The sequence below is a fragment of the Molothrus ater genome, chromosome Z (genome assembly GCF_012460135.2).
Source record: "Molothrus ater isolate BHLD 08-10-18 breed brown headed cowbird chromosome Z, BPBGC_Mater_1.1, whole genome shotgun sequence".
NCBI classification, from domain to species: Eukaryota; Metazoa; Chordata; class Aves; order Passeriformes; family Icteridae; genus Molothrus; species Molothrus ater.
In genome coordinates this window covers 45,892,662-45,905,541 of record NC_050511.2, presented here as the reverse complement: position 1 = coordinate 45,905,541, position 12,880 = coordinate 45,892,662, and the positions used below count along the sequence as shown (strand labels likewise).

General features: G+C 40.5%; 1 protein-coding gene across 1 annotated transcript in view; it reads left to right on the top strand.

The window, feature by feature from the left end:
* Positions 1 to 11,789, top strand: part of CPLX1 (complexin 1) — a 109,489-nt gene extending 97,700 nt beyond the window's left edge. Inside the window, exon 4 of the mRNA XM_036403943.2 lies at positions 6,982 to 11,789. Coding sequence (XP_036259836.1) covers positions 6,982 to 7,179 — 198 coding nt within the window. The 3' untranslated portion in view covers positions 7,180 to 11,789. The remainder of the gene's footprint in view (positions 1 to 6,981) is intronic.
* The last annotated feature ends 1,091 nt before the right edge of the window (positions 11,790 to 12,880 follow it).

Below are 12,880 nucleotides of genomic sequence, written 5' to 3'. Positions count from 1 at the left end.
CCCATCTCCCAGCCATGTCATGTTCTTTCCCATGGCTTGTTACTACCAACAATTCTTGGCTGTTATTACCAGCATGGTTGGCTCCACAGCTATTGGGCTATCAGTGTTTGAGACATACACATTTAGCATCATCTTCTAGGATTCTACATGCGGTTAAAGGCTCAATGTCCAAGTGGACAGAGATGAGTGGTGTCCTCAGGGTTCGGAGTTGAACTGGCACTATTTAGCATCTTTGTCAGTGACACAGACAGTGGGATCGAGGGCATCCTCAGCAGGTTTGCCACAGACACCATGCTGTGTGGGGCAGCCACATGCTGCAGAGAAGGGATGCATCCAGAAGTGCCTGGACAGGCTGGAGAGGGGGGGCTGTGCAAACCCAATGAAGGTCAGAAAAGCCAAGTGCAAGGTCCTGTATCTGAGGCAGAACAATCCCAAGCACAGATACAGACTGGGCAGTGAATGGATTGAGAGCAGCCCTGAGGAGAAGGACTTGAGGGTGGATGAGATCTTTGACATGGCTTGGCAATGTGCACTTGCAGTCCAGAAAATCACTGTGCATTAAAAGCAGCTTGCATTAAAAGCAGCTTGGCCACCAGATCTAGTGAAGTGATTCTATCCCTCTATTGTGCTTTCATGAGACCTATCTGGAGCTCTGTGTCCAGATCTGGGTTCCTCAACATAAGAAGGACAGGGACCTGTTGGAGCAAGTCCAGAGGAGGGTCACAAAGATGATTAGCGGCCTGGTGCACCTCTCCTCTCTCCCATGGCTGGATGGCACTCTAAGCAAACTATTCTAGTGGGGGGTGTCCCTGCCTGTAGGGAGTTTGGGATGATTTCGTAATATTTGTAAGATCCCTTCCAGCCCAAGCCATTCTATAATCCTATGATCCCCTTCTTTTCACTAGGTTTGTCTGGACTGGTCTCTATGGAAACCAGTGAAACAATTCCCCTTGATATGAGTTTGCAGAAAATACAGAGATGGCTTCTGCAATCAGGAACCTGATGTAGTTCTGGTTTTCACTTAAACAGCAACAGTGGACAGATATGATGTTGTTTTCAATCAAAGTAAACAAACAAGACTTGTTGAGTACAGATCTGATCTCCTCCAGATGGAGTGCTTTATCTTGCACTCCATCTGTTGTGGGGCAGCAGAAAAGCAAATTTCATATCTATTGTTTAGTGTAGCATTACTCTTGGATGCTTGGGGCACTGGATATTCCCGTAGGACTGTTCTGCAGTTCCACAGCTAATTGAAACGGAAACCAGGGGCATGGTTCTCAGGCAGCAATATTGCCAGGGGGGAGAAGGAAGGACTGCTAGATTCACCCAGTGTCACCAGAAGAAGATGCTGATGGGAGGCCAATGAAGATCAGATGAGCCCTTTGAAATCTGTATTGGCATCTGATTTATGTTTGTGGTGCAAGAGAAAACATGCAGGCCTCTGTGTTTGCTGTGACAGCCCTCTGAGAGAAACAGGGGGATGAGACTGAAGAACATACTGGAAGACCTAAAACAAGACAGGTCATGCAAGAAGAATTGCTGTGATTTTGACAGAGCTGAAAGCCTGAGCTACCACAGAGTAGCAAGGCATGTGTAGCCACAGGGGAAGTAGAACCTTGATTGAGGTAAAGGATTCAAAGGACATGAGTGAGGTTTACAAATAATCACTGCTGGAAAACTGCCTGGAAAACTCTGACAGCCCCCAAGGAGATGGTTTTGGAGCATCTTTTCCAGGAGAGAGGAGGCTCTGGCTTTGCATCTCAAGTGTCCCCTACCTGAAGTTTAATTGTCTTCCTTGCTTTCTCTCTGCCACCTCCCTCCTGAGCTGTGCTCCTGTTTGGCTCACACACAATTGAACAATGTAGTTTGGGTTGCCAGACTTTGCCTTGTTCTTTTCCATTATTAATCAGCTGTCTTCTGCTAACACATTGACAGGGTCAGCAGAGCTGTGCAGCAGCATGTAGAGACAAGAAAATGCCCACACCTACACTCATTCCACACAGAGCCCCCACGCACACCCCCCACACACCCTGCTGGTGTGTCATGGACTGAGACACCCTGCATTCTCTCTCATGCCTTTCATTCCTTGCCACAACTTGAAATTGGCATGATTGCCCACATGGCAGGCTGTGATTCGTTGTTCATTACTCCTCAGAAAGCAAAGAGATTATCTAGGGTCAGCGTGTCTGAGTTGCCTGAAACAGTCAGTGTAATTCTAACACTGCATGGCAGACCTTGCACTTAAATGGGTTACTTGAGAGACCAAGAGAGTGTCCTCCTTTAATATGTGTTAAAAGGCTCCCCCACAAGTTTTCTGTGGACTAATCCTCACTATCAAGCTCAGGATGAATGAACTGATTAGAAAGACAAGTAGACCAACAAAAACAAACAAGCAAAAGGAGCCAAATTTAGCTCAAAATGAAATCAGATTTGAGGTGAAAGAAAAGCCAGGGCACATTTTTGGGCAGATCTACATCAAAGTAGGCTCTGTGCTTTAAACAGTCGTGAGAACAGTGTACTTGGGACTCTGGGTTTCAGCACCCTCACCTCCTGTATTTGACAGCCTGTTCACTCACAGAGAGACCAAAGAAAGACTTCCAAGTTTGTAGAAATCAAATAAAAGGGGAGTCTTTTTCTGTACCCTAGACTCTCACAGTTGTGGAACTAAAGGTCAGTGCTGAACTCTACCCATTGCTCTTGGTTTGTTTCAGTCCTACATATATCATTTATTCCTGGCAGGAAATTCCATGCATTAATGTTGGAAATATCTAAATTGGCCTGATTTTCTCTTTGCTAATGGAAGAGAAAAATAAGAACTTTGCACAATTGATAAATAATATCCAAAAGGACATGTGAAAGATAAGTCTTTTTGCAGGAGCTGCATATTTTCCAGATTTTTTTTAAGACATTTCATGACAAATCACATTAGACATGAGGAGAAATATTTTATTTGCAAAGGGTATTTAAGTTCCAGAATAGGTGAGAGGTTTTCAGTAGTTGGAGTCTAAGAAAAAGATTTATTCAGGTCAGGTTAACTCTTGAGATAAAATGATGTGCATGTTGCCCTTCCAGTGTCTTTTCTAACCATATGCTTTGAAGTCTGGCTATTTTTTTTTTCTTTTTTTGTATTGAGGTTCAGAATATGAATGAAACTTAACAGACAGAAACTATACAGAGCTGTTAGTATAGTTTATATCCCATAATATTTATAGGAAGCAAGATAAGGAATAAGCATTTAAATCTCTCAGTAGCTTTCCAAACCTTAGCTAGTAAATAAAATAGTAATTCCAAAGATGGCTGTATCTGCCACAGTTGTTTGGACATAGTTTCAGCAGTGCTCTACCTGCAGCTGTGCAAAACCACTGCAAAGTTCAATTCCATGAAGAGAGATGAAACCACTACAATTCACATGCCAACCTTTTCCCAGAAGACAAAGCTCAGTGTTATGTGATACATAGTATTATTTCACACAATATTATTTCCTATGCAGTAATATTTGTACTGAGGTCCAGTTTCAAGCTCTCAGAGCACATGGAGGGAAGAGTTGTCTCCTGACTTCTCTTGTCCCACCATACAGTCTTAAAGTAGTCTTTGTATCCCCCATAAACCTCCTTTTTTAGTTCTTTAGCTTTTTCAGATAAATTACTTGTTTCTAAGTAGGCAGTTCCAAATCTCATCCAAGGAAAACTGCTCCTTTGCACGTTGATTGCCGCTGTCTTCCTGCAGAGTCAGTTCCACTCCTGACCCAAAGACAAGCTATTACTTCTGCAAGTCTCTTGACTAGGATATTACTGTTTATTCATTCCATGGCCTAGATATTTGCTAGATAAACATGTTCATTTTTAGTAGGAATTGTTGGCTCATCTTAAGAAATTGTAACTGTATTTATGATAGGTTCACATTTTGGGCTTCAGATCCCATTGGCTCAACAGCCCTCTACTCCCTTACAATCTTACCGTCATTATATCAAATTTCCAGAAGGTTCCCAGTTCATGCACCTACTTTGCCTTGTGAAAAACGGATGAATAAGAAAGAAAAGAGACGGGGAGGAGGCTGATGTTGTATGTTAGTATGTTAGTCTGGTCTTTTCCTGACATCCAGTCAGTGAGGGCGTGGGTGTTTTTTCCCTACTCTTCCCAGCTGATGACTGAGGACTCCAGGCTGACAGTATTTCTCTAACATAACCCAGTGACAACAATCCAATCCCCATGCGGCCACAGAGTAATAACTTTATGAGTGGCAGGAGGGTAGACTTACTAAAAACCCAGTATCTTCCTGGGTTAGGTCCATAATTCTGCTTATAGTAGAAGACATGAATATGTGACTAAGGCCAAGCAGGTAATGATACAGCTTTTGATATTAAATTTTGTGGGATTGAACCCTGAATAAAAATGAAACTATTCTCATCCCTCAAATTTTTTGAAAGTTATGAAATATTTCCTATCCTCAGGGAAACCAGAGCACCAGGAAGATTATTTTTAGTCATGTTTTTAAAAATAATTTGTTGACTTCACACAAATGATTTCATGGAAGAAATAATTTTCTTCCAAGTAAAGACACTTTTTAAAAATTTTTCTTATATTAAGACTTTCATTTCTATAATTTTATTTCCTCTGAAACAATTTTAAACCTAAAGTATGTCATTTACCTATGAATCTTCACAGCTTACATTTTTGTTAATGCAAAGCATTACAAAATATTATAAAATTTAAATGATAATACTAGATTCTCATAACTGGTTGGTTTTGTTCCACTCACTCCTTCCTGTGAGCTGAATATTTGTTCCTGAGCTAGAGGATCAATGCATCTTGAGCTGGTACTTGTTTTGTGATGGAGGATTTGAAAGCATGCAGGGTACCTGTGTGTTACTGTGATTTATGATGTCTCCATTACTGTTCCCCTCTAGCTGGTGAAGGAAGACAGAATCTGCATATAAATTACACTGGGAATCACCTAGAAACATCTACCTGTGGCCTGAGAGGGAGAATGGGGCAGTCTGGCTGCAATCTAGCACTGCATATCATTCCATCTGCGGGTAGCTGGTCCTGTGTTGAAGCTCCTTTGTGGCGTACAGACCTGTTACTACAAGTTGGTCAAATTCTTTCTTTGTCTCACATGAGAATGGATTTATCATTTGTCTTTAATATCTTTCCCGTGAAATCAGGTGTGACCAGCACCCAGTAGGTATAAAAATTATAAGACAAATGTCCTTAATGAACATTTTGGCATGAGAGAATTGATTTAGAGAGCTAGAGTGTGTCAGAGCCACTGCTTTCAACTTTGCAGGCTGTCATCTTAAATATAAATTACGGCAGAGAAAGGAATAAAAAATAATGCCTTTGCTCAGAAAGGAGGAAAGGTCACACCCAACAGGCCTCAGAAATCAGAAAGTCATGAATGCAGCAGTGCAATTTTGGTTTTACTGGTTAACAGTTTGTACTAATTTTAGAAGTAGGAAAAAAATGAAAAGAAAAAATAATGAAAATAGCATCTAATTCATGTCTATTCAAAAGTAAGGTTTTATTGGTACTTGAAAATACTGAGTGCATGGTACCAAGTTAGTTCTTTGATGTTTTTGAAATCATATATAATTTTCTTTTCGATGTTGTTTTCAAGTGTATTCATGCAACATGGATTGTAAGCAGTTGAGCAGGTGTGTGTGAGGTGACTGGTGGTGGCTCAGGAGCTGATAGTGAGCAGCCATTAAGGTAGTTTTTCAAAATGTAAAAAGGATAAGCAGAAGAATACTGCTGCCAGACAGGGAGCTGTGAGCTTGGGGACTGCAAGCATCCTTGAAATGTACAGCTGGTCTCTTTAAAGCTCAGCTGGGCACTGAGAAATGGGACACTCCCTGTGTTTGCATCACAATCATGGTACCAAGAAAGTTTAACCTCCAGTTGTCATCAGAAAAAGTGGAAGCAGTCTGGGAAATTTGAATTGATCTGAATAAAGAGAGCAGGTCTCTGAGCAACCTGACCTAGCTGAAAATGTTCCTACTCACTGCTTGGACTGGATGGCCTTGAAAGTCACCTCCCAGCCCAACCCATTCTATGATTCGATAGTACAGAAGATAGCTTGCAGGTAGATGTTTTGCTCTAGATTTGCATATGGCAGTTGGAGTTGATTTTTTTTTCCTTGTCTATAACCTTAATCTCTGAAGCAGTGCAAAAAACACTTATGGAAAGAGCAGCATATGCATATGTTTAGTCCTGTATTAAATCTAGCCTCTTGAATCTAATATCATAAAATAGGATTCTGGTTACTTATCTAATGTCTTAGTGGCATGCTGCTAGTTCTTAGTGGAAGTAGCAAACTTCAAGTACTCATTCTACTCACAGGGTTCAGAGTGTTTCTCCTCAAATGGTATGAGTCAGCTGATTTTCTCATGATCGTTTATTTTCACAGAGGACTTTCTGTCCCACTTATAAAAAGAGAACATGAATGAATGTTATAGGATATGTCCCACATGAGAATATCTAAATATTGTTGTCTTCACTATCTGTCTTGACCTGTTTGCTTTCTTTTGTGGGTAACTAATTTCTCCCTGAAGTTTTGCCACATCTATAAACCATAAAATGCTGCAGATGGACTTTCGAAGTTATTGCAGATGATCGACCTAAGCATCAGACTTGTTAACAGAAAAGAGGAGGATCAACATCAGTAGAAGGCCTCCCTAACACTTCACTAACACAGAGCTTATATTCTCTTTACTAGCGACCCATGGCTGCATAGTCCCCGTTTTTCCGCTGTGCTTGCTTCTGAGGGATCTCAGCATCTTGTCTTGTGAAGGCTGTCTATCCACTAGGCTATACTTAGTGGAGGGTTGTTAGTATGGATATTTTGTGTAAAAGAGCAAAATGAGAATATGTGATGTTCTTACTGCAGAATATGATGCACCACATGCAATGGCTGGCTTCCTGTTCTGCAGATGTGTTATTTCTCATATTATGATTCAGACAATGTGTTATCTCTCCCCTGCAGTATGGGATAAAGAAGAAGGAAGAAAAGGAAGCAGAGGCCCAGGCTGCTCTGGAAGCTAATGCTGAAGGGAGTCTGACACGCCCAAAGAAGGCGATCCCTCCTGGCTGTGGGGATGAGGAGGAGGAGGAAGAAGAGAGCATCCTAGACACAGTCATCAAATACTTACCAGGGCCCCTGCAGGACATGTTCAAGAAGTAATAGCTGCAGACTGTTAGATGGGCATAAACAGTACTGCAAAGGATTTCTCTTTTGCCCAATGGGGATTTAAAACTTGCCATTCATCCCGCAGTCCTCCCCACCTCTGCCCTCTACTGCTCACTAGGAGTCCCTTTGCTTCCCATTCCCTTCCAACTGCCTCTTTCCCTTTCCTCTGCCCATCCATTCCTTGATTTTGTACATAGTCACATCCAGTAGATGCCTCTGAATGGATGTAAAGATTAAAAAGCTGCAGACTACACAACTTTTATTATAAGCCATAGTACTGTGTATGTTAAATACAGCACATCAAGCATAGAAAAGGAACAATCTCATTTCCATCCAATGCAAGAACGAGTGTTCACTAAGTATGAACAGTGGCCTCTTTAATTTTTTTAAATTATCTTATTTTTATTATTGATAATAATTAATCATTATTATAATGTTCCTATTGATTGGGTCACATTAGCCATTTTTTGTTGAGCACATCTGCTCTCAGAAGGGATATCTCAGTTCTCCCATGGAAGCAGAGCTTTTCTGTTTAAATTCCATCTGTGACATAAATAAAAGATCTTTTGGAAAGTAAATCATGCATGACTTACACAGCTGACATCACTCAGAATTGTGGAAGAAGTGAATCATCTGCCCTCAGATGCTGTAGAAGTTAAATGCCTCAGAATCTAAGCAAGAGTCATGTTACTTTGGGAATTAGCCATACATTTACCTTGAATGAACAAATTGGTCAGGCACTTGCTGTACAGAGAGCTGAAACCATAGAGGAGGGCACTGTGCTCTGATAGAGGACCTCCCCAACCCCTCTGAAGCCAATGACAAGTGTATTTGCTGCTCTGTTTAACCAATCTTTCTCTTTCTGCCATATTCAACCATCCTGTTTCCAGCAGTGCTTGCAGGTTGGACATTTGGGTCCCAGCACATTGCCATGGCTGTGTACTGCCCACCCTTTCCTGCAGTGTGTAGGAGTGTGTGGTGGTCTGAATGTTAGTCATGGCAGACCTATAAATATCCATTACGTTTATTGTGCTAAATTACTGCATTGCCTTGGGGAGGTCACATTTTCTGCCCCACTGAGATTCTTCACCTGTAAAATGCAGGTTTCAGTCTCTACCTACTGTAAAAGCGTAAAGTGAGGATGCTTCTTAGTGCTCTGCAGGAGCTAATTAATATTACAGAAGTATGTGGTATCCCTTGATGCTAGCAGGGTGGGAGAAGATTTTTTCTCACCATTATCTTTGTGGCCTTTTGCAGACACAGGTACAGAGGTCTCCTCAATGAAACACTGCAGATATCACATAATTGCATAAGAAAATCCAAATTCTATGGGAGATGTTGACTTGGTAATACCTACATAGATTCAATACATAGATATTTTGACCTGTTTTGAACACAAGTCCTCGTGATCAGGTATCTGGCTTGTCATCTGAAGAGCTAATCCTGAAATTTTGCATCTGGCTAGGTCTCTGTAGTTGATGCTGTAGACTTACCATCTCAGTCTCATAGTCTTGTCAGGAGAATCAGGGTTTGGCTGGCAGAACTAACATTGCTTGTCCCTGTCCTGGGAACAACAAAAATTTCCTAAGTACATGGATGAGATTTGAAAGCAAATACACTCTTTCTTGCTGGCAACAAAAAGGAGGATAATATCAGACACTTCATTATGTACCTAAATTTAACATTTTACTTCAATGGATTTTCTATCCACTCATTCAGTGCAACTGAGTTTAGGCAAAAATCTCAGTATTATCCTGAATAAGATCTTTTAGAAGACATGTATCACCATTCCAGGTAAGCAGAAGAAATCTGTACCCTGGTTAAGGAATTGAGCATGAGAGCTCTGTACCTTCCAGTAGCATCTGTTGCAATAGGAAAAGAGTATTTTGGAAGAGAATAATATAATATGCCCTCCTCATACAATTTTTATTCAGGTGTTACAGTCCTTGCTTCTTCTCAAATAATTTCAAACATAACTTTCTATTGAATCCAAGGCAGAGGCTGAAGAAGTTTGACTGATATATAAGTCAGAACAAGTTGATAAAGATGCAACTTGTTTCAGGCTGTATCTATGAAAAAGACTTGTTTGTTCAAGTACAAGCTGCCAAGGGCTATCCAGAAGGCAAGTTTTCCTCATTTGGATAATGTCAGTGGGACTTTTTTCCTCCTAACTTTCATTTAAAGCAAGATGACTGCTTCCCTCTGGAGACTTTCAATAGACCCAGAACACTTTATGAATCTGTGCTTGGGTACAGCATGGTAGTGTTTAACAATTTACCATTTTCTAGGAAGAGTGTCCTACTCACCCCATGCAAATTCTGCAACTAGTAATTTGAGGCTGTTTAAGTAAATCTCACAAAATTGGAAACTCTATTTCTGTCACAGGGACAGCAGCTCATTTTAATGCTCTGCTGCAGAGTATCCAACATCCCCAAAAGCTAAAAAGCAGAGCCTGGCTCTTCGTTTCAGCCACTCACTGGTCACTAGATCTCCCAACATAGATCACTGACATACAGAAATCAATACTTTTGAAATGCCTTGATTAATCTCTGTGGCACGCATCCTCTAACACATAAGTAAAACCAGCAGAAATGTGCCTGTGCTAAAATGAACATGTCTATTCATATATTCCCTTGGCCTTGTGCTGGAGAACTCTGCAAACAAACAAACAAATAAGAAGATAAGCTTATTCCACTTCACTTTGGTTTTTCTCTACCACTTGCCTGCTGACCTTTCCCTAGCCCCCATTACCCATTCCCTTCCTCATCCAACAAAATACTGTTCCTGATGTAGGATCAGAATTTTCTGCCTAGCATTCTCCTTGCAGAATTTTAGTGCTGATTGCTTTCACAGTCTCTCTGTCAACTTGATTGTGCATGTTTGTGCACACATCTGTGGAAGGTGGGGAAATGGGAGAAAATGGGGAGAAGAGAGAGAGAAAGGAAGAGTGTTTGGTATCATTTTAGGTAATTGTGCCTCAGCAGCTGTAACATTGAATGACTGGTCTAAGTCAGGATCTTGTATAGACTGCAGTAAAATTTCTTAAGCAGGTAGTGCTATCCCTGGGCTCAGAACAGGGAGCTTGTGAGCTGAGCTCCTGAGGTGTGTGAACATCTGGATTAAACACCTGATGAGGGCCATAGAATCACTATACTGAGTCATATAGGCCTCATTCCAGGTTCACAGAGTAGGAGGGAAAGGAAAGGTGGTTTATTAAACAGTGTTTACTGAGTCTTTTTCATTGTGGGGGCTTCCCAGCTCAGCCATTTCATCACTTCTGCATCTCAACTAGCCACACCCGCACCAGCCCTTCCTCCACTGACAGGAGAGAGTTCATCCAGGTGTGAGCTTCTAGTTCCCATTTTCCTTTTCTTGCCATAAGAAACATGAAAGAAGATCTGCCACAGGTACTGGATAGGTTTTGCTTGGTTTTGCCTCATATAACTTTGGCACGTTGCATGAGAGTGGACCTCTCCTCAAGTCATTCCACAGTCCTGAAGTGCCTAAGCCATGCTGAACAGACTCGAGAGCAAGGCACTCTCCCTTCTCTTCTGCCCATCTATTTCCCTTCCCACTCAGAACTGGTTACAAGGGACACAGACACCTTTGGCTCATGTGTGGAAGTCAGAAACATTGTCTCACACACTTTTCCCCTTGGCACTCAAGCAGGTGATGAAGCACTTAAACAAGAGACCAAAGAGAAGCATGGTTCATTGTTTGGATTCTGAATATCTTTTTGTCTTTCATGGCATTGTTTTATTTGCATCACTGGTCTGTTCAATCTCAGGTAAATGAGGTATTTTAATTTTATAGCTAGTTTTTATTTACACAGAAAGGTTGTTGGCTAGACACTGCAGTCATTTTCCCTCACAACTCCAAGACCTTACAGGTTAGTAAAAAAATAGTCAAAGGGCCTTCTCATTTGGAGGGTAAATGATTTAGTTTGCCATTGACCTTGAGAACTCACATTTATATGTAGAGAAAGCCATATGAAATCAGACTGCAATATTAATTATCAATGCTACTCTTGTGTTTAAAATGAATAAAACAAAACATAAGACCATGTGCTTAATCACTATGGAGTTCCTCTGTCTATGTTTCTAGTATCATACATTGGCTCAGATCTCTCCCAGCCTCTCTCCTTCATCAAGAAAGACCATACTAGTGCTGCTGAATACATCTTTTTGCCAAGCTTTTTGTGCTAGAACAAGCATTGTTAGAGATTAGTTGTTGTGATCTAAATGTAATGTCTTCTGTATCTGAAAGTTGTCTGTATTTGTTCTGAATATATGTTATCAAGATAACTGTTTCTTCATGCACTGAGTTAGTAAAATGTTTCAGTACTGTCATTAAAAAATTGCCTGTTTCACTCTTTCATACACACAGAGAAAAATTTAACTTAATCATGCATTTTCTAGTAGAAACGCTCCCCAGCTTTCTTTCAGATGCATGCAGTACTTGAAGATGATTTAAAGTAGAGACATTGTGAATGTGATTTTAATTTGTTATTTTACTGGTATTTTTCCTGCATGATGTGGGTAAATGGTATGATGTTCTTTTAAAATGGAATCACAGCCAATAAAAAACCCCAGTGATTTCATAAATTGTTTGCAATGCTTTCCTGTGAAATTCTATCAGGCTACATTTGGAAATCAAAGCATGGTAGCTCATATACAAATAGAATGGTAACAGAATTGAGGAGCAACATGGATGTTATTAAATAAATATGCTCATTGTTTCATTTATCAGAAACACTGATGACTTTTGATGTGTACAGGTGATTGTCAAATTTTAAACAAGTTTTGCTGCTAGGAATTAATTTTCCTTAAGAAGAGCAGAACAACACTCCTTTGAAAGAAACATGGACATTTAGCTATGGTGTAGTGAGAATATGTTTGGATCATAAGACAAAAAATGTGAAACACTGATTTGCAATGACATGAAATCTATCTCAGGATCCAGAATTTGTAATATATACAACAAAACACTTTGAATGGCAAGTTCCACACAGCTAAGCCTCATTTTACTTGCTTAGGCACAAATCATGAGCTGTTGTGTTCAGCATGAGTGTTGCATCACGTTAGAAAGAGATATTACCATACATCTCATAGGAAAACCCAATACCCATTTACCTACCTTTCCTTAGGACCATTATTTGATCATTCAGTTTTTTTGGGGTGTTTTACTAACAGAAGCAGCCACAGGACTGTCATGGAGAATCAGGCCATATTATTTATGTGCCAGAACACCTACTCAGAATTTGAGCCCAACACTGCTAAAACTGACACATGCTAATGCTGCTGCAGCCTATGAGTTCAGTGGCAGGCTCTCCATGTGCTTCAGGTTCCAGGACAGGTCTGTGTTTGACAAAGGTAACAGGGCAAGAAAATACCATTCACTGGTTTCCCCAAGAAACAGACAGCTTAAGGGAATCAGAGCTATCATATCAGACAAGTGTTGGGGATAAGATCCAGATACTGGAGAATGAAAGCAAGGGATTTTGAAAGGCTTCATTTTGCAATGGAGGTAAGTGATTATTTTTAAACAGCTTCTGCTTTCTTATTTAAAAAAAAAAAAAATCCAGTGGTTAGGCTGGTGCAATCTACCTTTTCCCATTTAAAAAGTACATTTTGTCAGGTAAAATCCTCTCCAGAGAAAAACAAAAAAAGAAATCATCATGAGGGTCTTTGGAGTT